The sequence below is a fragment of the Nyctibius grandis genome, chromosome 4 (genome assembly GCF_013368605.1).
Source record: "Nyctibius grandis isolate bNycGra1 chromosome 4, bNycGra1.pri, whole genome shotgun sequence".
In the NCBI taxonomy this organism is placed as follows: domain Eukaryota; kingdom Metazoa; phylum Chordata; class Aves; order Nyctibiiformes; family Nyctibiidae; genus Nyctibius; species Nyctibius grandis.
The window spans coordinates 55,675,017-55,700,287 of record NC_090661.1 but is presented as its reverse complement, the minus strand read 5'-3'; the positions used below and the strand labels follow the sequence as shown (position 1 = coordinate 55,700,287).

Here is a 25,271-nt window from a genome sequence, read left to right as displayed (position 1 = left end):
GTCTTGCTGGCTCCATTCCACTCTAGGAGCAGTTAATACCACAACATTAATTCTTTAAATAAAATTACATTTTTGAAGCTGTGACTCATGAGAATTATCTACAGTTGCCCAAGCAGAGTTTTTAACCTTTGTCAGTGAGTATATCTGCCAGGTATAATGGAGTTATGAAGAACACAAGATGTGCACTTACATATTTGTGTCCACCAATAAGTCTTTTGAACATGCCAGTTTCACAGAAGCAAATTAATTTTTAAGTGTGGCCATGCTTTGCAGACAGTTGTTAAGTAATTGCTTTTCAAGGTTAGAAAAATGAGAACGGGATTTCTTTAGACACCTTAATTTTGAAGATAATGTCAACTAACAATGCAAAATATCTGCAGTGTCAGATTTTTCTGAATTTCACTGCTAGAAATTTCTGTATTTTGACTTGGACTGCTTGCTTCAGGTACAGTATTAACATTTGGAAAAAAAAATTAGAACACTGCTAATAATCCTATCAAAGTTATGAAATCAGCATCAAAATAAGAGAGTCTGCGTGAAGGATCCTTCAGAATGGGGCTGAGCTCCTACTTACCTGCCCTGGGCAAGATACTATGCCTCACTTGTTACGAAAAGAATCAATTCACAGAAGATGCAGCACATCGGAAGCCTGTGCTGTCTTTGCCTTTTGTGGCCAACCTTAAGGGCCTGGCAGGAGTGAGGAGGGCATACTGTGAGACAGACCCAGCAGTTACTCATGGAAAATCCACTATGTGTGTGCTACGAAGTGTAATCCAGAGAAGGGTGCTTTGGGTGTCAAAAAATTGGGGAAACTTGTTCCCAGCAAAACTGACTGAACCATGGACTTTTAGGAGAGTTATACAGAGGAGGAAAGGTACCGCAGAAATCTCAGGAGCTATAACAGATTTTTGGAAACATTATGCAGAGTGGTAACTGTGTCTTTGCGTGTGTTAGTACTCCCTACCTTCCAGTAGTGGAAGCAAACGCACTGAGAGTATTTAAATTATTTGCTCAAGTCACTTGCAGTGGAACCAGGAGTAGACTTGGACTTCCAGTTCTGTGCTTCATCTGTCATGAAAGTCATTCCATAGTGAACACATGCAGAAACACGGGTTATTTTTCACTACAATAATACCTGTACTGTCAGAAAGCAAAGCAGCACTCCAGGATTGCAGATGTATGTAATTCTTTGCTTTCCAAGGGAGAAACGGCAGAATGAAATATGTTGTGCTCTAATTCACTTTCCTCCTGCCGTCACCTTTCTTCCTCAAAACTTCTCTGGTCTCACCTGTGTACAAGTGAATTTGTAGATGTGAATGTTCCTGTGAGTAGTTCCTCAATGTGACTGTTTTATTACCAGACTGGTTGCTATTCCCTACATGCAGCTAAGGACTCATAATATTCCTTTGTAATTTGAGACCTCAGCTGACACATCTCTGGGTTTCAGTTGCTCAGTTCAGCTGTTCAGGGTACAGTTAATAAATGATGTTGCATGATTGTATTACATTTAGATTTTGTGAGCTCCATTTTTTTTTTTTGCATGCTGTCTGCACACAGCGCAGTCAAAACATACTCTGTTGCCTTCCACGATAGTTACCTGGTGTCAGTGTGTGTTCATCTGACTAAACAACCATAAAAGGAGAAGAAGATTACACCTTCAAAAATGTCTCTAATTTAATACATGAAAAGTTGTGGGGAAAATAGTCCAGCATTGTATACTGTATGTACCCCATGAACATAAGCTTGTGCAGTATGACTCTGCAGACCCTGGAAACACTGAGTTTGCACCTGTAACCTCAAGGAATGTGAAACTACTTAGAAGACTTGTAATTCAGCTGTCAGTGGTCAGGATCCACTGTCAGTGGTGCAAACCTCAAGCATAGACAAGATAAGGAAAAAAGCCACCGTTCGCACTTAGCTATGAGGGAGATTCACACCTTGCAGGCACTTGTTTCCTCTGTGATGGCTGAACAGGGACTAATCAGGATGATCTAAACTTGTCTTGCACATCTCTCTCATCAAGTTCCTAAAATAAATTTGAGTGTTTTAAATACTATACAGCCCAAGGTGATAGGCTTACTTACTGTCATGGCAAAGCTAGCTCCTATATTGCTTTATGCTTGTAGCTTCTCAGTTCTTTGATGTTTTTACCCATATCTTAATGTTTTTGATTAGAGGTGCTTGGGCTGTGGAAGGACTATCGACATGCTCCTCTCTGCTCCTCAGCAGTTACTCTGACTTCTCTACAGCAGCTTTTTTATTACCAGACTGGCTGCTATTGCCTAAATGCAACTAAGCACTAATAATACATACCAGAAAGAGTACTCCCTCCATTCCCTGGGAAGGTGGCTCATGCGAAGAGCTAGATGATATATCTCTGGAAAGCTTAGTGACATATATGAGCAAATACAGCATTAAATGCTACTGGTAGAGTTAGAGAACAAGCCAACAAACTAGTTCTCCTTAAGAAAAATATAATTTTGTATATACTTCTGCCTCTCCTGGGAGATGATTGTACCAGCTAACTCAAACCTAAAGCTGGCTTCACAAACACATCAGAAAGAGAGACAGACCAATACTTTCTGGATACTCAGAAGACATAGTCAATGGAAAAGCCTGATGTGAAACACAGTCTTACTAAAGGTGGAGTACATACTTGAGGAGAAAAATAGCTGAAAAAGTGTGGCAAAATTAAAATGCTGAAAATAAAAACATATGAATTTGCATACATGGGTCTGTTTCCAGTTGTTGTTTTTAGTCTTATACTTACTGAGCTTTATGGGCCAGGGTTTCAGGGTTTGAACGCTACAAACCAGAGCAGTATCTTAGTCTAGGACAGTCCTAAATTCTCCAGTCTTGCAGGTAACAGACATCAAGGATGCCTTGGCTGCTTGGCTTCAAATAACATTTCCTCGCTGTGCTTAGAAAATTATAACTGAAGCTACAGCAAAACCTTTCTAAAGTTCTTAATACAGTTATAGTTTTTGGCTGATTTACTGATGTATTTTTAAGCAAGGGAATGAAACATGGTTGGCATTTCAGACCTATTCTTCTACCGTGCTTATATATTAGAGTTCATTCTTTTTTTAGGCCATGGCATTTCAGTGTACCTGTAATGGGAACAGTGCTGCTTTGCAATGAAGCTGCCGGTTCATTACACATGCTTTTTAGCCGTGAACCTACCAGTCATAAGACCAGAAGTAACCAATTTCGCAGAAGTCCAGCCTTTTCCCTTTAGGAACTATTTGTGCATGCATGTGTCCTAAGACAGCTTGATTTTTCCAAAAATCCGCCCCCCCCCCAAGCATTCTACTTGAAAGCTGTGTCACTCAAATGCCTAAACAGCTGTATGGTAGAGGAAAGTTGGGGTGGTGTTTTTTTTTCTTTTTAGAATTTCCCCCAAATATACATGCTGGGAAACAAAATGCCCATCCCAGGAAAACGGGGGAATTCCACCTCTGATGCCTATGCCTTCAAAATCTAGGAGTTAATTATTTAAGCATAGTTTTCTTCCATATAAATTTGCTGATGTAGCAACAGGTTTAGACTAACCTGGGGATGAAAGGTCTGAACCATGCCATTAACAGTGTCCCATTTTGGAGCTGACATGTGAGGTCAGTTGTGCAGTAGCAGCTGTACAGCTACACCTTCTCCTCTTCTGCGCAGGGCAGCTGCTACCCACCCCAAATCACGGCCACAGGAGCATGATTTGCATTTAATGACAATTTATCCAGTAGATGTTCATAGTGTTCATTCCACATACTAAACCAACAAGAATAATACCAACAAGAGATCTGGAACAACATTAGCTGTCTCTTTTAGGGTGCTTTACAGGTATAGCTGTGCCAGAAATATTTTGGGAAGAAACAAGGCTCAAATAGCAGCATATGAGAGGCAGTTACACATCAACAGGAAATACTTCAGCTTCACATACACCTCCCTACTCTAGCAGCAGACTGTTTCTGTTCTGGTTTTGTAGAGGGGTTTTTTTTTTTTGTATGTACAGGAGGGAACAAGAGGAGCATGTGACCAACATCAAAGGTGGCCGATCAGGTCAGCAAACTCTAGGCAAAAAAACCCCAACCATTTACTCAGAACTGTCCTACTTTAGCCAATGGAGTTTTAGCAACAAAACATGGTTTTGCTGCTTTAGCCTATGTTGGTGATATAATTATGCTACTGGCAGGTACAGTTCCTGTAGCAAAAGCCTTAAAAGGCTGGGACAGTCCCCAAACAGGCATAAGTTAAGGTTGAGGGGAATTGATTACATTGATCTGTTTCCCTCCACACTAGGGAATTTAACCCATTTAAATTTACCACCAATGTCTACTTTACTAAATAAGACAGGACATAGTGAGCAAATAGTTAATTAATTGGAAGGAAGGAGAGAGGAGACAAAAAAATGCTGATAATATGCATTTACAAAGCTTTACTAGTTTTGGGTACTGGTATTAATTAAAAACACTTCTGAAGTCCCTACTGGCCAACCACATGTCTGTGGGAGCACAGACACTTGTTTGTTGAATATGTTGATGTTTTATCACTAGAGTATGCCTAAGCATTTCCTTGTGTCAGCAGGCTATAACTGTTTCTGTCAGTGTAACAGAAGTGTTTTATGTCTTGAGGGAGAGAGGGGTTCTATGATCTATTTATCAATCAGGGTAGAGGTGCCCCAGTTAGTGTTTTCTTCTACTTTTGCTTGGGTTGCTTCTGAAAACCAAATACATGCTTAGTCAAACCTGCACTCTGCTGTTTCATATGCTATGTGATGCCTTTGTAACTCTGTTTAACCTCTACCGTTTGACTTGTTGAGGCAGCGGCTGGTATAATGTCATACAAGGAAATGGAGAACTATAAAGAGTGGAGATTGTCTGGGATAGGTGGAAGAGAACACAGGCTGACCTGCATAGCAGGAAATGGAACTGCCTTAGTAAGGACAATTTAATGTTCATAGTTAGTCACGTGAAGAGATTTTGCTGTGGGAGAGTTCATTAGCATTGAATGTGCCTCACCCTTCCCAGAGTCTTGCACAACTACCCTTTCTTTTCAGCTTCAGCCACACTTAGAAGACCAAGGATTATAAAGTGACAGGATTTCACAGTGTCCTTTCAGTTAAACTAGTCAAAATCACTAATACTCTTGAGTCATCTGAACTTACTTAGGTCCATTTAAACCACTTAAGTTTGGTTTACAAGCTAGCAAATCAGGTTAGTTCAACAGACGTAAGGTTTAAAGCTTGCTTCTTGCCTGCATTTGGAGTGTGTATTTGTTAGATGAGATTTGTTCCATTAAATCTGCACAGCTTTTCTAGCATGTGGTAGGTTGCAGTTCTGGAGTTTAGGAATGATTGTTGATATCCCATTAGGTCATTCACAGATTGCAAGTCTAGAAAGATAATTATTTGGGCTGGGATTACTAAGAATTTAGCATTCTGATAGAGGTTTGCATTTACTGTAATATCACTTTGATGAGTATTGTTATTTCTACATCATGGGAAGATAGTTCCTTAAAGAAAATCTGCTTATTCATATCCTGTACAAGTCAGGAAAAGAGCCTGAAGAGAAATTCTGCAATTCTGTTTTCCACTGAAATCTGTTTTCTTGCCCTGAAGTTGCTTCAGTGTTACTCTACAAGAAATACATAATTAAAAAGGAAATTTTCCTTAACCAAAATTCTCATCTAGTAAAACAAAATTTAATAAAATCTTTGCAGAGGTGAGATTGGTAAACCATACTTGCTTTAGCCAAGAACAGTCTTTGATGCTTAGTCATGCAGACTTCGTGCAGAACTAATTGAAATTAGTGGAAATCCAACTCTTCTTCTCCTTGGCACACGGTTTTCATTTAGATTTTCTCACAGAACGCAGAAGATGATTGCTTTTCTTAAATTTTGTTATCGGTACCAAGTCTGAAATAACTTCTGGTTTCTGTTTAAATAACAAATCAAAACAGGTAAATGAGAGAGAGACTTTAATCATAGTCTCCATTATTAATGCAACTACTCCTAGTTAGAGAAAAACATTGCAGTTTGGTTTAACCTGTGCATTTTAGCCCTCTGGCAACCCTCAATCTCTTACATTTGAATGCAGTTGCTTTTGGACAATAGCCTGCTCTGCGGCCTGCAAAACTATTTTTCTTCTGTTCTCAAAGGTAAAAATCTCCATTAAAACTAGTAATGAAAATCTGCTTAATTTCAGGCAGACGTGTGCCATGCATACCAGATTGTACACCGAAACGGAATTCCAGATGAACAGATCATTGTCATGATGTATGATGACATTGCTGATAATGAAGAGTAAGTGATGAACGTGCACTAGTCACAAGCTATATGGTTACTACAAACGCACCGTAGTCACCATTGTGTTTTGAGTTCGTAGTAGTTTTGTAAGAAAAGCCTTTAAAGCCACCTGTGATGTGCATAGAGACATTTTATCCATCAGCACAATAACTCTTCTTTGACATGTGCTCATGAGCTTTCCAAGGCTTACTCCACAACTCAGCATCAGTTGTGGCACTGAGGACTGCAGAGCTTCATGGTTGTAAGAGTAAGTGATATTAACTCCCAGGCATCACAGTTTTATAGCAGATAAATAGCCTAAAACCACAGACATAGGGAAGCTCTGTGTATGATTTACAGGTTTTTTTTGAAGGGACATTATGATATTAATTCCCAGAATGTACATTCAACAAAGAAGTGTACGTGTCCCATTCTTGGTGACTGTCTAGAGCCTATCATTGCTTTCTATATGAAGCAGGTCAGTTATACAGCCTCTAATCCTGAGACAACTTCAGCAGAAATCAGCGGACTTCACATGCATAGCAGCACTGGGAGCAAAGAATAAAAGGGCCTAAAGGCAAGACTGAAAGCAGAGAGGTGATAGTATAAGAGACCATCCACCTACATCTTCAGATTAATCAACATGATCTGAGGTGGGATACTTGAAGGTACTCTGAGGGTGAGAACACCTGAGGCAAGTATATGTAACTGACTGAAGTGAAAAGGCCTTTATATTCTGAGATCACTTAACGACACAGGGTGCAAGTACCCATACTCTCTCTCAGGCAAGCTGGCCAGTCAGGACAGTTTAAATGGTTTCCTAGTTGTTCTGTGGTCATTGTGTGCCAGACAACTAATTACTCATATTTATGTTCTGTTTAACTTTCAGAAATCCAACAAAAGGCATAGTCATCAATAGACCTAATGGCACAGATGTGTATGCTGGAGTGCCCAAGGACTACACAAAGGAGGTAGGAATGAAACACCATTCCCCAGGGAACGTTCAACATTAGCCAGTGTTCTGGATAAATCCTTTCAGCCTGAGGCTTACATTCCAAAATGCACCTAGCATAAAGCCGCCTTCTTCTTCACCTGCATGGTTTGGCATGAAGATTGGTGTTCATAAGATGAGTGTAAACAATGCTTTGAAGTGGAGCACTGGTCATAAACGTAAACCTTTACGTTGTTTCTGTGCTGGCACACGAAATAAAAGGAGGGTATGTCTTGCATTCATAAATGTTGTAACTCAATCTGAAGAACAGCTGTGTAAGACTAATTGTTTCATTAGATCAGAACAGTAATCCAATCACTTGGTGATTTTGTGATTCAGTATCTGAGCAAGTCATCACAGAATTGCAGAATCACAGAATGTTAGGGATTGGAAGGGACCTCGAAAGATCATCTAGTCCAATCCCCCTGCCGGAGCAGGATTACCTAGACCATATCACACAGGAACGCGTCCAGGCGGGTTTTCAATGTCTCCAGAGAAGGAGACTCCACAACCTCTCTGGGCAGCCTTTTCCAGTGTTCGGTTACCCTCACTGTAAAGAAGTTTTTCCTCATATTTATGTGGAATCTCCTGTGTTCCAGCTTGCACCCATTGTCCCTTGTCCTGTCAAGGGATGTCACTGAGAAGAGCCTGGCTCCGTCCTCATGACACTTGCCCTTTACATATTTATAAACATTAATGAGGTCAACCCTCAGTCTCCTCTTCTCTAAGCTAAAGAGACCCAGCTCCCTCAGCCTCTCCTCATAAGGGAGATGTTCCGCTCCCTTAATCATCTTCGTGGCTCTGCGCTGGACTCTCTCTAGCAGTTCCCTGTCCTTCTTGAACTGAGGGGCCCAGAACTGGACACAATATTGCAGATGCGGCCTCACCAGGGCAGAGTAGAGGGGGAGGAGAACCTCTCTTGACCTGTGTCACGGTTTAAAGCTGGGCCGGCTATTAAACCTGTGGCAGATGCTCTCTGTTATCCCCCTCCCCTCCCCCCAGAGGGAAAGGGAAAGGGAAAAGGGAGAGAGACTTCTGGGTTGGAAAGTTAAAACAGTTTTAATAAACTATAATAATGAAAAAGAGTATAATAACAATAATAGAAATAATCAAATATATACAAATATATATACAAAACCAAGATTGAGCTCCCCTGAAGTCAGCCACGTCACCACCGGCACTGCAGGGCAGGCTCCGGGAAGGCCCAGGCTGGGCCTAGCGATGGTCGAGAGCTGGATTCAGGAATGCACGGATCGGGATCGGGGGCAGCAGGAAAACAGACGGAGTCCTCCTTGGACACCGGCCATAGCAGAAAGAGAGCGAGACCCTCGTGATCCCCCTGCTTTATACTGAGAATGACGTGTATGGGATGGAATACCCTCGTTGGTCAATTTTGGGTCACCTGCCCTGTCCGCTTCCCCCTGCAGCTGCGACCCCCCTTCGGCTCTTCGCTCGTAAGCAGTGAGGAATTCAGCAGTGACCTTGGTTTCTCTCAAGAACAAGTACAGCAAGAGCCTTTCTGCACAACATCCCTACCGGTGCCTCAGTGATAACTACAAACTTCGAGCGTTATCAGTCCTGGAAGCAGACACTGTCTGCGAAAACATGCAGTTAGTTTCAGAAAGTGCAGTTACTTAGAGGAGACTTAGCTGAAAGTAAAAAACACTGAAAGGAAAATCGGCCTGGTTTAGGCCAAACCAGGACAACCTGCTAACCACACCCCTTCTAATACATCCCAGGATGCCATTGGCCTTCTTGGCCACAAGGGCACACTGCTGGCTCATGGTCATCCTGCTGTCCACTAGGACCCCCAGGTCCCTTTCCCCTACGCTGGTCTCCAACAGGTCTGCCCCCAACTTGTACTCATACCTGGGGTTGTTCTTGCCCAGATGCAGGACTCTACACTTGCCCTTGTTATATTTCATTAAATTTCTCCCCACCCAACTCTCCAGCCTGTCTAGGTCCCTCTGAATGGCTGCGCAGCCTTCCGGTGCGTCAGCCACTCCTCCCAGTTTTGTGTCATCAGCGAACTTGCTGACAGTGCACTCTATTCCCTCATCCAAGTCATTAATGAATATATTGAATAGAACTGGTCCCAGTACCGACCCTTGAAGGACTCCGCTAGACACAGGCCTCCAACTGGACTCTGTCCCATTGACCACTACTCTCTGGCTTCTTTCCTTCAGCCAGTTCACAATCCACCTCACTACCCGATCATCCAGACCACACTTCCTCAGTTTAGCTGCGAGAATGCTGTGGGAGACCGTGTCAAACGCTTTACTGAAATCGAGATAGACCACATCCAGAGCTTTACCATCATCTATCCACTGGGTTATGTCCTCATAAAAGGCTATCAAGTTGGTTAAGCATGACTTCCCCTTGGTGAAGCCATGTTGAGTGCCCCTAATGATCATCTTATCCTTGATATGCCTAGAGACAGCACCAAGGACAAGTTGCTCCATCACCTTTCCGGGGATGGAGGTGAGGCTGACTGGTCTATAGTTATCCGGGTCCTCCTTCTTGCCCTTTTTGAAGACTGGAGTGACATTCGCTTTCCTCCAGTCCTCAGGCACCTCTCCCGTTGCCCACGACTTAGCAAAGATGATGGAGAGTGGCCTAGCAATGACTTCCGCCAGCTCCCTCAGCACCCGCGGGTGCATCCCATCAGGGCCCATGGATTTATGGACGTCCAGATTGCTTAATTGGTCCCTGACCCAGCCCTCATCAACCAAGACAGATTCCTCCTCTATCCTGACTTCTTCTGGGGCCTCAGGGGTCTGGGGCTCCTCAGGACAGCCTCCAGCAGTATAGACAGAGGCAAAGAAGGCATCCAGTAACTCTGCCTTCTTTTTATCCTCTGTCTCCAGGGCCCCCACCTCATTCACCAGTGGGCCTACATTGCCTCTAGTGTTGGTTTTACCTGCAATGTATTTGAAGAAGCCCTTTCTGTTGTCCTTGACCTCTCTTGCAAGGTTTAATTCCAAGGAGGCCTTAGCTTTCCTAGTTGCCTCCCTACATCCTCTGACAACAGACTTATATTCCTCCCAAGTGGCCAGCCCCTCCTTCCATGATCTGTACACCCTCTTCTTCCACTTGAGTTTGCCCAGCAGTTCCCTGTTTAACCATGCAGGTCTCCTGGTACCCTTCCTTGACTTCCTACCTGCTGGGATGCTCTGATCTTGATTTTGGAAGAATCAGTCCTTGAATGCTAACCAACTATCTTGAGCCCCCTTACCTTCTAGTACCCTGTCCCATGGGATTTCCCCTAGCAATTGCTTGAAAAGGCCAAAGTTGGCCCTCCTGAAGTCCAGGGTTGCAATTCTGCTAGCTATTCTGTTCCTGCCACATGAGATCTTGAACTCTACCATCTCATGGTCACTACAACCAAGGCTGCCCTCAACCTTCACCGCTTCAACCAGACCCTCCTTGTTAGTGAGGATAAGATCCAGCAGCGCTCCTCTCCTAGTTGGCTCATCCACCATTTGCATCAGAAAGTTATCATCAATGCACTGGAGGAACCTCCTGGACTGAGGATGGCTGGCTGAGTAGGCCTCCCAGCAAATATCAGGGTAGTTGAAATCCCCCATGACAACCAGGCCCTGTAATTGCGAGACTGCTCTCAGCTGCCTGTAGAAGGCCTCATCACCCTCCTCATCCTGATCTGGTGGCCTATAATAGACACCCACAACAGTATCACCCCTGCCAGCCTGCCCCTTGATTCGCACCCACAAACTCTCAACTCGCTCCTGATCCGCCCCTGGACAGAACTTGATACATTCTAGCTGCTCACTCACATAAAGAGCAACTCCACCACCTCTCCTTAGCGGCCTGTCTTTCCTGAACAGGACATAGCCATCCATGACCACATTCCAGTCATGCGAGGTGTCCCACCAAGTCTCTGTAATTGCCACTAGATCATAGCCCCCCGACCGAACACGGATTTCCAACTCCTCCTGTTTATTCCCCATGCTGCGTGCATTGGTGTACAGGCATTTCAGGGAGCGAGCTGAGCACACCGATTTCACCCCAGGGGGATGGAAGGCCTCCTGGTCTACCTCAACACTAGAGCGTTGCCCCAGTGGTGCAAGCCCAGCTACTACCCCATCCCCCTTCGAATCTAGTTTAAAGCTCTCTGAATGAGCCCTGCTAATTCCTGTCCCAGAACCCTTTTGCCCCTACAACATAAACCTTTCCCATGTATTATGGTCACGCCTGGTGTCTTATAAAACCAGCCATTATCAAAGAACCCAAAGCCCTGCCTGTAGCACCAGTCTCGTAGCCAGGCATTTATAGAGAGAATCCTACTATTCCATCCCACATCATCACCTGAAAATGGAAGTAGGGAGGAGAAAACAACTTGTGCCCCAGACTCTTTCACCAACTGTCCTAGGGCCTTGTAGTCTTTCTTCATCCCCCTGAGACTACGGGATGCAGCTTCTTCCCCACCTGTCTGGAAGATCAGCAGGGGGTAGTAGTCTGTGGCCTTCACCAGGTTGGGGAGTTGCCTGGTGATATCCCTGATTCGGGCTCCAGGCAGACTGCAGACCTCCCTGTGATGGGGGTCAGCTCTGCATATTGGGCCCTCAGTTCCCTTTAGGAAGGAGTCTCCAACCCCTAAAACTCTTCTCTTCTTCCTTGTGGAGGAGGTAGCTATACGCCTGTCAGGTTTTTCTGACTGTGGTGGGACCTCTGATATAGGTTGTCTCTCCACCACATCCCCATTGGACCGGCTGTATTCCACTAGGGCTTCATATCTATTTCTCAGAGGCACCTGTGGAGGCAAGGTAGGCAAGGAGGGCACTCGCCTTTTGCCACGGCCATAGACTTGCCTCCACTCACTCCTTTCCTCTAGGTTATTGTTTTCCACCTGAGAGGGGCAGAGTACAGGGGTCCCTCGATCCTGGGAGCTCTCCGGCAGGTGCTCCCATTTTTGTTGCAGGGAAGGCAGAGCCTGGCTCCACCAGTCTATCTCCATTTCAGCCTCCCGAATGCTCCTAAGCCTTTCTACTTCGGCTTGAAGCCTTTCAACCTGGCTTTGCAGCTGTGCCGCTCGGCCGAGCAGATCATCTACCTGCTCACAGCTCACGCAGCCCCCTGTCACCACAGAGACGCTGTAGCATTCCCGGCAGCCTGCGACCTGCACCATCGCCTCCTTCCGTGGGAGCTCTGTCTGGGTTCCCACATCCATTTTGGTCTTCTTCCGCCGGGTGGAGACCATTGTTCTTTCACTCAGTCGCTGCTGCTGCTGCCACCACTGCCGCTGCTGCCGCTGTTGCTGACTCAGTGGCTAATACGTGATATAATGACAGATTGAAAAGGATGGCCAACTAAACTTGCCATCCACACATGGATTCTGACTTTCAGAAGCCATCTTTCTAAACGAAAATTTTGTTGTCGTTTTTATGATCCAATTTAACTTTAATCCTCTTAAATCCTTAGGATGTTACTCCAAAGAATTTCCTTGCTGTTCTCAGAGGAGATGCAGAAGCAGTGAAGGGGGTGGGATCAGGAAAAGTATTGAAAAGGTAAGATAAGTTTAATTTAGAAAGTAATTGCATGTGTAGGTGTACATTGGCACTGATTTCAACAAAAGAAGAGGGTAAATTAGAGCAACTTGAGAATCCAGCAAGACTATTGATGGCAATTCCATGTCATTCACTTTAGAAATACAATGGTTCTGGTTTCTTAAACTATCCAGCACCAAGAAGAAACTGCTGATATTTGTCTGGTATGGAGTCCAGTATAGATTAAGGTATAAAAACTCTAGAGGATACTCTCAACTGTATTAAGCTATTTGTTATTTAGACTATTGTCTTTTGCAAGAGTGGCTATTCAAAGAGAGTTTTAGTAGGGTTTGGAGACCTCTAGCAAGGGTTTGCTTAGGCTTGGCTTAATGTACACGGACAGTTGTATTGGTCACCTGGAGTGGTGAGCTTTAGCAGTCAGTGGCAGAGGGACAGAGATAGCTTAAATGGCTCATCAGCTGAAAGAATTGCATGTCTAATCCCAGCCTTGGTCTTTGTGGCAAATGTAAGGTTATTGAGGCTTTGAATGTAATGGAATGGAAGTATAGTTTGTATTTAATGCAAAAAGATCTCTGCAATTCAAAAAGTAGCATAAGCAATTACCCTTGTAATTGATGTATTATGCTGATTAAGGTATTTGTAAACTAAGTTACACAAATGATTGTAAGTTTGGCGGTGTTCTGATATATGAACAATAATAAATTGTAGACTGGCTAAATAGAACCTAAGATCTATAATTAATGGGTGTAGTTTATAAAGGCTTATATAATTTTAGATGATTGAAGTATAAAAGCAATATATTTGAGGGCCTAATTAGAAGACCTCTTGGAAAGATACCTGGTGGCAGTTATCCATCTTGCTTCTACAGAGTTTGAGATATGAAAATATGATGCCTATTTACTAAATGTGTTATATTTACTGCTGGTAAAGAGTTATATCATGTTATATTTTTTATGTACAGTATTTCCTGTAAAACCTTTAAGAATTTAAATTTGATCATTTGGAAGAATAGTTAAAGAAAAATTGTGTAAGTGCCTATCTTCATCTGAAAGCTTAATTTTAGAGACAAAGCAATGAAACAGAACAGAAGAATCCTGCCCTGGCATTGGGGAGAATAAAAATGAAGGAGCAGGACAGTAGTCAAATAAGGTATTGCTCTCAGTTGTTTAAACTTCATCCTGAAAAGCTGAGATAGAAAATTATATATGCAAGGCACGTAGGCAGAAAGTTAATAAATAGCTGCACAGTGATTAGATTGTTCTCTTCTAGTAGCTGGAATGAGTCAAGAGGTGACTATAAAGCATTTTTTGTTTAAAAAAATGTACTTCAGAGCACACCTCACCTGTGAAAGCTTGATGTTACAAGTGAAATAAGGGAGTGGCTATGCAGAAGGCCAAAGACTCTTAGCTACTCAGGGAGGCAGCTTGAACCCACATATAAAAGTCTTAGTTATTTACATTTCACCTTGGTCGAATTTTTTGCACTTAGGGTCAAGAGTGGGAGCCAGAAGAATAACACCCAACCCTTTTTTGTAAGGCTCTGTTGTGTGAATTTCCAAGTGGTCCGACTTCTGCTGTTGGGTGGGACAAGAACTCGCTTATCCTCTGTCCAAAAGGCTTCTAGATTGTCATCCAGGTTGTTCCCTAACCAGCAGGTTATTGGCCAGGCAGAAGGCTGGACAACGTCACCTGGAGCTGCTGCAGTTGTCCCGCTTTGCAGTCAGGAAAGAGCAAGAGCAAATACAGATTTCTGGACCACTGATACAGAGGAAGAGAGAGGGTTTGGGGTCTCCTTCCAATTTGTTCACATTATTTTATCTTTAGTTGTCCCTGAATACAGTTTAAAACAGTTTAAAAGCAAAATCCCTTTGCAGATCTGGCTGTTAGGGCAAGACCTTAATATGACCCAAACATGATCTGTTTGGTTTAGAGTGCAATAAAAATTTATGGCAAACAGTGTACTACACAGATGTCAGGGAATCAAAGCCTGTGAGCATGCAGTGCTTAACCAACTGCAGAGCCACTTCGTGCAAGTGCCAGTCTAGCCTAACAAGTGAGTTTGTAAATGCATCAGTTCTTCATGGAGATGGAGGCTGATGCTGATTTGGCTAAGTGTGGCCATACAGATCCTAGAATCATAGAATGGTTTAGGTTGGAAGGGACCTTAGAGATCATCTAGTTCCAACAGTACATAAACATACCTAAGGATCTTATCAAAGCAGTTCTTATGGTTTACCCCTGTGTTATTGGTGCCTCGGTATAACTTAGTTATAGAAACATTCCTTTTTTACCAGACTGCTACAAATGCCCACAGTATAACAGATTCTTCAGACAGGCAGTAAAAAACAATTGTGCTCCCGCCACACTCAACGTACCAGCCCCTGCCTAACCAGCAATCGGGTTACAGTTCGAAACATGAAGTGTAATTGCTGTATTCCCCATGCTTGATAGACTAGCCTATATCCCTGTTTTCATTCCTTTTGCAAACACTCATCTCCTCTCATAAGCACCCAAAGTAGTGTGCTTTGGGAGGAAACAAATATTACCAAGAAGAGGAGGTGCTTCAGCTGTATTATTTTGAAATATTGACATGTCTTGGCATTGAGAAGCAGACGGTTGTTCTTGTAATGAAGATTAGGTTGGAGTGGTTAGAAAGAATTTGTTTGCAATTTTTTCATTACAGTGGTCCCAAGGATCATGTGTTTGTTTATTTCACTGACCATGGAGCTCCAGGACTTCTGGCTTTTCCTGATGATGATGTAAGCATTTTGGGGATTACTTTGTTTCTAAAAAACATCCTTTTAGTGACATACTAAAATAACAAGTAATAAATGTAAAATACAAAAATATTTGATGCACTTCTGTATTGAGAGGGGAGGCAGAAAAGAAGCAATATTCTCCTCATCACCGCAGTTTGGATTTGTTCCACTTTGAATCTGAAGCATTCAAATTGAAATTAAGTTATGTCATTTAATATTTCATTGGACTTTGGTGGTCCAAGCGGACTGTTTCACACAGGTATGACTTGGCTTTCTGGTGCACTATATGTGTCATCTGGGACCATTACTCATCTTTTCTAGAGTGGTAAATACTAGAATGTTGTATTTCAGAAGGGCAAAGCACTGGATAAACATATCCTATGTGTTTAATAGGATACAGTAAACATATTCACAACAGTTAGTATTTATTCCTATTAAGTGAATTCTGTGTCTATTGAACATAAGTGGTTTTAATACAAGCCTTCTTATTTTACAGCTTCACGTGAAGGATTTGAATAGGACTATTTGGTATATGTATCGTCACAAAAAATACCGGAAGGTAAACAAGCATATCAGAAGTTGTGAGGTTAAAGGAGCAGCTGGCATGGAGCAGAGAGATTTGTCTTCGTTTTGAGAGTCATTTAAAGCAGGAGGAAGCTGTTGCCGTACAATGAAAGTTGGATTAGGATTTTGCACTTACAAGGATTGAACCTCTCCAAATTTCCTCTTTCCATTTTTAGTCTACTGTATATTTGGAGTCAATGTTGAGATGCAGTGTACTGCCTTTTGATAACGGTATATATTCTGACCAACGGTGGAGAAACATCTGTAACTACCACACCCTCATAATATGTGTCTGACTTGTTCTTCCTGTGCTTTGTTCACTTCAGACTGCACTGTTACTACAGGAAGTTTGTATATACTTCATGTTTCTCTTACAGTTACTAATACTGTTTAAGAGACTGTCTTGTCAGAAAATTCTGTGCATTTATTTCATCACAAGTAGTTTTAACCAGAAAAACTAATACTTAGAATATTTTAGTAGCTTGCCTTTTTTAAGCAGCTTTCTGTGGTAATCTGTCTACTATGGCTGGCTGTATTTAAAAACACATAAATGGCCACTGGTTCCAGAAATACTACATTCAATAGTCGTACATTGCTGTGCCTAAAGAGTGACTGTGTATTTGATTTGTGCTTTGTACATTAGTCAGTAGATCCCTGTGGATTCTGTAGAGATTAATAGCATATTTTCCTTGTGATTATGTTTTCCCTTTCCACATAGTTTAGTTCCAAAAAATGAAAAATTGATCTATTTGCTTTTGTGCTTTATTTTGTAGCATGATGGATAGCTTTTGTTTGAGGAATAGCACTACAGGCCAACTAGCTACAGCTGAAAAGCACTGAAGGACTTTTCTCCATTTCTGTGTGGAATTTCTTAAAGTCTCTGATTTATTTTATAGATGGTGTTTTACATTGAAGCATGTGAGTCTGGATCTATGATGAATCATTTGGCTGATAATATCAATGGTGAGCAATCAGTTCACTTACTGGACTTGAACATCACAACTTGTCACAGGCAGGACCTAAACAGATACTGCATCAAGGATAGGTTCAAGGCGCTTTTATGTACAGTTTTAGCAGGGGAGCACAAGAATTAGAGAAAGTAATATTTTCCATTTATGGGAAGTTCCTTTTAAAGAATTAATGCAATCTTACAAAGACTATCATGGCTTTCAATTTCTTGCAAATAAAAAAGTATTTATTTTCAGGAACTATGTGGTTGCCCTTAACTGGTAGCAGTTAAATTACACTGACATTTCTCAGCCTCAGCACTGCTCCCAGCAGGTGTGAAGTTTCTGCCATCGGTTTCATTGAGTAACAAAGGCACTTGGGAGCCATCATTGCCAGGCAATTTTGCTACAATCATTTGCACAATAACCCAGGAAGTGGAACTCAGATTTTTCAGGGTTTCTAAACTCTGCTGCAGAGCTGTGAGCTCAGCCTTGGTTAGGACGAGGAATCACAACCTTTTCAAACTCCTGCTCCGTGGCAGGGAGACTGAGTGCTCTGGCTTTTTTGTAGTTTTGAAGCTGTGATTTCAGGGAAGACCAACCATGTTTCCGTGGCTTCCTGGGTCTTTGGCCCTGGGGTACACTGCCTGTCACCCACCTAGACTTCTTACAGCCCTCTCAAGGACTTACAGAAAGTACACACAGAATGTTTTGTATTGATGATTGTTCAAAATAAATGCTCAGTGAATCAGCATTTTTCAAAGTTTGTTCTATTAGAAATTTCCAGTCTGAGAACTCTGGTTTTACCACCAGCTCTGCCAGGCTTACAAAGGCAGAAAATTGACAGTTTATGTATTACTTCAGTGGTGAACTACAAAGCTTAACTGGCTACTTAGTACGCATTTTAAAGGATGCTGAGAGCAGCACTTGCACTTTACTACAAAGACAAGTTTAAGACTTTTTTTTTTTTTTGCTTTTGAACTTGAGGTACACTCTGAGTAGAAATACACTATAGCTCTATAAAAGCACACCTAACACTTTTTGATTTTGAAACGTGGGCTTTCCTTCAGTTATGCAAGTCTGCTATGAGTTGACTTTGGTAAAAAGCCAAAATAGCTTTTGGCTTAATAATACCTGTAAAGACGTGTTTACGGTATTTCTGTTGTGTTAGAGATGACTTACTGGGAACACTGTGCTTGGGGTAGGCGTTGTAGAGTTGTCTCAGTGTAGAGTGTTACCCAAGAAAGTATATTGCTTAGAAGGTGGCATTTTCTGGAAGAAAAGATGATTTATATGATTTACTCCAAGTTTGGGAAAAAGTCCTCATTTTTATACTAAAGAAAATGAACGTATATATGGTTGTCAGTGCACAGTGTTCTCAGGCAGTTCTTTGGATAGTAGATTTTTCCCTCAGAAGTGCATGTTCTTTAAACACCCCAGACCACACATTTGGCAGCAAGGAAGGAGCTCTTACAACAGCACTGAGGCTGGATGAACAGAATGATTAACAGGCTGCTTTCCTTCCTGCTATTTAGAAGTAAATGATTGAAAGCCAAAATACTTGGGCATATATATCACATGCAGTGAAGTACTAAATCATGTGGGGCCAAAAAAAAAAAAAAAAGAAAAAAATTACTTTCTATTTGTTTTACAGTTTATGCAACAACAGCTGCCAATCCCAGAGAGTCATCATATGCATGTTACTATGATGACGAAAGGCAGACTTATCTTGGGGACTGGTACAGTGTGAATTGGATGGAAGATTCAGATATGGTAAGTTATTTAGATGAGGTTTCTGTATTTCCATGCATGAAAAATCACTAGGCTTTTTAAAAATAGCTCCTTTACAGGATTTGTGAAAATCTTTGTTTTTATATGAGACTGAAATCAACAAATTGAATTGGTAAAAGTATTTATCTAGTGCTCAGAACCATATATAATCTTTGATTGGGCCACTAAATTTATTTCTGAATTTTTTTATTTTCAGAAACATTGTCTTCTCCTGTCATTTATAAAATTGTAAACCGTCTAACTTCTAGTTACAAAGTCACATAATCTTCATTTGCTAATCTAAGACCACATCTCCAAATTTGTTAAACAAATTGGGCAGTTCAGTAAGTTTTACCTCTGCTTCAGGGATCCTTAATTAATGAACTGTGGTTAACCCGTTTGTTAGCATCATGGAAAGCAGCGTTAATGAAAGAAATCTGGGATTTGTATGCTGCCCACTCCCTTCTTGCCCATTTGCTGGGAGATTAGGAGATCACTAAAAGCAATTTGAGAATATGCAGACAAATCTTCTTTTCAGTTTTTGCTTTTATGTCTTTCAAAGGTTGTATAGCTCTTGCCCTATACTTCTTTCTACATGCTGGCAGCTAAGACCCTTTCCAGGTTTCCTTGCATTTTTAGAATAGCTGAATTTAAGTCTCTGTGACCACATGGAAGTTTCTTCATGCAGGAGGATCTAAGAAAAGAAACACTCCACAAGCAGTTTCAGCTGGTGAAGAAACGCACCAACACCAGCCATGTGATGCAGTATGGAAACAGAGTACGTATTTGAGTGGGTTTCCTGGTCAGATATATCTTAAAACCTTTTGTGCCCTATACTTTCATCCCTTACCAAAAAAAAAACCAAAAAAAACCCAAAAAAACACCAAACACTGTAAACTGGCAGAGTTGATTTAGAGAATGTTCATCTCAGAAGAGCTCTTAGCATTTAAGAGATGATGATCCTGATGCTAAAGGAAATATAGCCTTGTATTATGCTTTAATCCAAGGAGTCAGGATACGAGTTGTCCTCCAAGCTCTGCCAGTAATTCAACACTTCAATCAAGTATAAGAGAGGTATTTGCCACTTCCAGGCATATTATGAGTGTTAATGAAATGTTAATAAGTACATTGATCCCTTGAATGGGAAGAGCTGAGAGGTGATATGTCATTTGTAATAGTCCTGTTATTCAGTGTGTTAATAGAAGCACACATTAAATATTTGTTTAAAAAAAAAAAAGAAGTCAGGTTACTTAACCTGATGGTCTTTTTTGGCACAGTGAGTTTTGGAAATAAAAGTTCCCTGATTTTTGGCAGCCCTGACCTTGTATTAAAAAACCCAACGTGTGCATGCACACACACACTTACAACCCTATGATCTCCTGTATTTTGTCCAATAAAGGAAGTTTTGCATGGCAAAGCAAAGACAGACTGCCTACTGGAATGATTGACAGTTGCCATTTGTTTACTTTCTGACCTTCAGAGCATCTCCTCCATGAAAGTGATGCAGTTTCAGGGCATGGGGAAGAAAGCTGTCCCCATTTCTCTGCCACCTGTAGAGCACTATGACCTGACGCCTAGTCCTGACGTGCCTCTTGCAATCATGAAACGAAAGCTGATGGCTACCAATGACCTTTATGAGATTAGGAAGATTGCTGCAGAGATGAAAGCATACCTGGAGGTAAGCAAAAAAAAGAAAAATTTGAACTGCACATGAGGTCAGATTCATTTCCATGATAAGCAATGGCAGAAGTAACACCCCTGAAGCCAATGGGATTGCTTCCAGTTTTTTGCAAATTATAACAAAATTACTCTTCAGACTGGTACCTTCTATCTGATGGTTTACTCTTCCTTTAAAATTCAGGGATCTGTTCCAGAAGGCACATTCAGTAGTGATTATCTTCGCAAATGTAAGCAAATGTAAAAGTCAGTCTCACGGCTTTTGTTGCCAGGAAATCCCTCATCTGCATCCACAGAGATTCTTGTTAGGAGGAGTTATTCTTTGGTATTACAGAAACTCGTGTCTCAGTAGAGCTGAAGTCTCCCAAATCTAATAGCTCCCACAGAATAGTAGCCAGTATTGGTGTTGTCTTTCTTCTGGCAGAACGCTGGAAGGACAGTGAGTGATTTTGGGTGCCAGGAGTCTGACTTCCTGTCTCCCTAGATTTCGTTTGTGTGTTAAGAGACATGTCCAAAAGACTGTGCTAAAAATAAATGGCAAAGCTGGGTTCCTTAAAGAGCCCAAGAATTGAGGGAGATTTAAAGAAAGAGATTTAATTATGATAAATTTAATTCAAACTCTTCAAATTAAGTTTAGAAAAAGCATGTTTTAAGTTCTTGTTGTTATATGTGCAGGTGAAAGAATTTATCCAAGAATCCATGCGAAAGATCATCACCTTAGTAACAAGATCAAAAGAACAGGCCAACCAGATTCTGTCAGACAGATTGACCATCAGCAATTATAACTGCTACGAGTCAGCGGTGAACCACTTCAAAGCTCATTGCTTCAACTGGCACTTAGCCTTGGTAAGTCAAGCATTAGACATAACCTGATATACGTACCGGTAAAACAAGCACAGTAGTCATAAGCAGGTCTGCAAAATCAGCTTTTATTAAAAAGCTAGCTTGGGGGCAGTCCTACAGCTTAGTTTTGGAGGGTGTGAGTAATGTTTTTGGAAGCAGGAAACCACTTCCACTACAACTGTAGATAAGCAAGAAGATTACTAAAAACAAAACCAGAAATAATCCCTAACTTTTACTAGTTAGTGCTGCCCCTTCATCAGCTCCCTCCCCAGAAATCCCACTATTAAATAAGTCATGTTGTATTTCTGCTTGAAGTATCTCTACTAGCAAAATAGAACACAGCACCAGCACTGTGAATTCATAATCCTGGTACATTCAGATTTCTGTATTATGATTGTGTGTTGCATAGTTCCTTGCAGTAGCCTAGCTGCCACTTCCATGGTCTTGTTGAATTCCTGAGAGCCACTTTTTAGCTCAGGGGTTTTATTGCTGTCTACTCTTCCTGGGATCCCATTTGAGGACCAACTCCTGTTGTGCTAAGCACTGTTTAGACAAGAATAAGAGAGGTCAGTTCCTATTCCAAAAAACCCAGTCCTGATGTCAGACAAGATAACCTAAGCAGGCAGTGGTGTTTGGTAGGATGAGTCAACAGCAAATTAATTGATTTTAGGAGAAAGCAATGTGATTATCTGGCAGTTAGACAAGATTTAAGTACTGTATAAAAATCAAAAGCAGATGCAGTCCTTCAGTTGGAGCTTCTAATCAACCAGGCTATTAGGAGGCCACATTGCTCTTTTAAACTTCTAGTTCCTCTTTAGTGGTTTTTTGTTTGCTTTTGTGGGTTTTTTGAATGAAATTGGTTAGATAATTGAGCCTTGTTTAAGGGGTCAATGTGCAGCAACAGCTGAATTTACCTAATGAAGTTCAAGGAGAAAAGTACACAGAAGAAAGATCCATTTAACCTAGTACTAGATTGTCAAGACCAGTAAGTAAACACCTTGTGAATGTTAATAGCATCTCTAAATTACCTCCACAGTTTAGTTTGGATAAACAATACCTGCTCTTTATCATCGAAGTTATTAACAATGTTTGTTTATTTCAGTATGAGTATGCACTGAGTCAGCTGTATGCCTTGGTCAATGTTTGTGAAGGAGGATACCCCATTGACAGGTAATGAGGTTCCCAGATACGCTGTGACTAGAAAAGCAGAAGCTTATAGGCAGATGAAGCCTAACACTACAAAGCTTCTCACTTGTTCTGCTCTGTAAAGTTCTGACTCTAAAGTTATGAATGCTAATTTTGGAAAACATATCATTATTAGTTCCTCCCACTCATAATGATCCAGTTCCCCAGTAACCCTTTAATTTCCTTGTTGAAGACCCTCAGGGGAAATTGTAGCCAGTCAGAGGATCCCACTGCACTGTGTAACATAAAATAGCATGACTGGTGCATTTTACAGGACAAGGGTGTTGCCCTGTAACTCCTGTATGATCTTACACTGAAGCAAGGTTGGGAACTGCTGTATTTTCTCCTCTGCCCCCTCAGAACACCACAGCACTGCTGGGTTCTGATGAGGAAAGGGGATATGGTGCTAGGGTTCTCATCTGGGAGAGTGTGATAGGAAAGCAGGGAAATAATGGTCCAGGTTGGCCCCTATGGTGGTGCGGTAGGGGCAAGGGAAGCATGGTGTTGAAATTCTTTCTTGGGAGTTTGTGGTAGAGGATGGGATCCTAGCTTGTGAGTCATGTGAGAGGAAGAAAAGGGAGAGAGGAAAGCAGAGGGGTAGGGATTGGGAGGGTAGACTGGTAGTTTAGGCAGCATACACATGCAGCCCAGAAGATGAACTGCTGCCCCACTCCTGGTGGCATCCTGCTGCAGTCAGTTTGGGAAATAGTTTGAGATCAGAGCACCTGGGAAGTTTCTCATCATTAATTATTGTTCTCCGTTGCAGAATATGCCTGGCCATGGATCAAGTGTGCCTTGGGTTTTGATGGAAACAGCAGTCCTTAATATAACCCTTACTACAAGTGATAACTTTTCAAAACTGTAATAATCCAGACTTTACATGCATGCAACATGAAGAGAGTGAACCACTGTACTGGAGCTGTGCTGGGAGCTGAGGCTCCTGACCATGAGCGACACAGAACTTGCCAGTGCTCTCCCCTGCATCCCCACCTGCTGACGGCCTGCTGGTTTGGCAGAGGTGTTTTGGCAGCCCATCTGGAGCTTTCAAGGTGGATGGTTTGTTTCAAAGCGCAATACTTCTAAGAATCTCTGGATGAACACTACAAGCCACCTATCAGTGATTGCTAAATCTATGCTAAATTTAAACATCGAGTCGTTAATTCTGGATTTTTTTTTATACTATTGCTAACTATTAGCTTTTTAAAAAAAGTTAATGAATTCCATTACCGTGACTAATTTGCAGATTAGTTAAAGAGAGAAGAAACCAAAGCTTGTTCTTTAAGCTTTAACTCCTTAACAGTTTAAAGAAGTGAATTCAAGAACTATCAGATGTGAACAACACAGTTGAACTGTGAACAGTAAAAGTCTTTGTGGGTAGAAAGCACTGTTTCCCAAAGAAAAACAAATATCTCATGCTGTAAATTTAGCACCAGTATGCTATAATTAAATGTATATACACATAAACCTGTGGGCAGTCATGGAGTACAGGAATTCCCTGTGAATAAAAATAAAGTTGACAGTTTCATCAACCTACAGGGCAATACAGTGTTAGACATCTTGTGTCTTGAAAATGAATGACAGCTAATTAATTTTATGATACTGCATTAAAAGGTTATCTATCCTCTGTAAGCCTTTTATAAGACAAGTCATCTCAAAAAAACCCCACAAACCAACAAAAACCAAAACAAACCCCAAAACCCCAACCCAAAAGCAACAACAAAAAAAAATACCGAAAGCCCCAAATCACATTTGAAGGCACCACTCCTTAGGGGTCACTCAGTAAATGACAAGAAGAGGGAAAATTAGAGGTTATGAGGTGATTCAGAATAGTTTCAGGTTGTCTATATGTTTTTACACATGGAGATTGGATACAGAAATACTTCAGGGTTCTTTCCAAAGTGTGTTAAAATATGCAAAATTACCTTATCTCTACGGGAAAAGAACAAACTTTGGCAAACACTAAACTAACATCCCCAGGATGGAGAGAGTGCTGGGTAGCTCTGCTCAGAGGACAGGCATTGTGGGGGGTGTCACTGAAACTACTTTCATATGAAGAAGAGCCAGATAAAACCAGGAGCATTAGCACTTTCTGCTCTCTGCTGAGTAAGTGAGAGAGTAATCCCAGCGCACAGCTAGTGTCAAGATGGATGGGAAAAGATGAAAGTATGTGTAACTAGGCTTTACTGAATTAAGAAATGAAAGTTTGCACCTTGGGAGTTGAAAGTTCAGATACATGCTGCTTTTTAGTTACTTCTTGTTTCTTTTCAGCTGTAAAGCTGAGGTTTTTTAGCAGAAATCTAAAAATAATAGAGTATGAAAGTCTTGAGTGCCTGAATGTGTTGCAGGTGTTCGTTCCCCTGATGGCAGGAGGAAGGGTTGGCCACACAGGGCAGCTTGTAGGCAGTTGACTCCTTCAAAGCCCTGTTTGAATAGATACAGTAAATCTGCTAAGTTTTACACATCTCTGCTTTTAGAGTTGTTCTCTGCCCTAGAAATCCAGCTTCTCAAGCACTTGGCATCATCAGTCATAGTTTTAACAATTTTCTTCACCCTTTAGAAATACCCATTTTCTTCTGAAGTATTCAGAAGAGGCTTTTGGTCTTTCGGATTTTCATATCTAGAATGCAGAGGGGAAAAAAAAAAAGCCCTCCAGGTTCTTCACATCACTTTACAGCCAAGAATCTCTAGTAATTATCAGATGAAAAATCAGCTGCTAGCACACATTTTTATTTGCA

General features: G+C 41.6%; 1 protein-coding gene across 1 annotated transcript in view; it reads left to right on the top strand.

Moving 5' to 3' along the window:
* The window catches only part of LGMN (legumain), a 32,345-nt gene extending 8,268 nt beyond the window's left edge, over window positions 1–24,077 (top strand). Inside the window, exons 3-14 of the mRNA XM_068398279.1 lie at window positions 6,197–6,294; window positions 7,166–7,247; window positions 12,707–12,792; window positions 15,475–15,550; window positions 16,047–16,109; window positions 17,011–17,077; window positions 18,716–18,834; window positions 19,520–19,609; window positions 20,312–20,509; window positions 21,184–21,354; window positions 22,454–22,521; window positions 23,303–24,077. Coding sequence (XP_068254380.1) covers window positions 6,197–6,294; window positions 7,166–7,247; window positions 12,707–12,792; window positions 15,475–15,550; window positions 16,047–16,109; window positions 17,011–17,077; window positions 18,716–18,834; window positions 19,520–19,609; window positions 20,312–20,509; window positions 21,184–21,354; window positions 22,454–22,521; window positions 23,303–23,342 — 1,158 coding nt within the window. The 3' untranslated portion in view covers window positions 23,343–24,077. The remainder of the gene's footprint in view (window positions 1–6,196; window positions 6,295–7,165; window positions 7,248–12,706; window positions 12,793–15,474; window positions 15,551–16,046; window positions 16,110–17,010; window positions 17,078–18,715; window positions 18,835–19,519; window positions 19,610–20,311; window positions 20,510–21,183; window positions 21,355–22,453; window positions 22,522–23,302) is intronic.
* The last annotated feature ends 1,194 nt before the right edge of the window (window positions 24,078–25,271 follow it).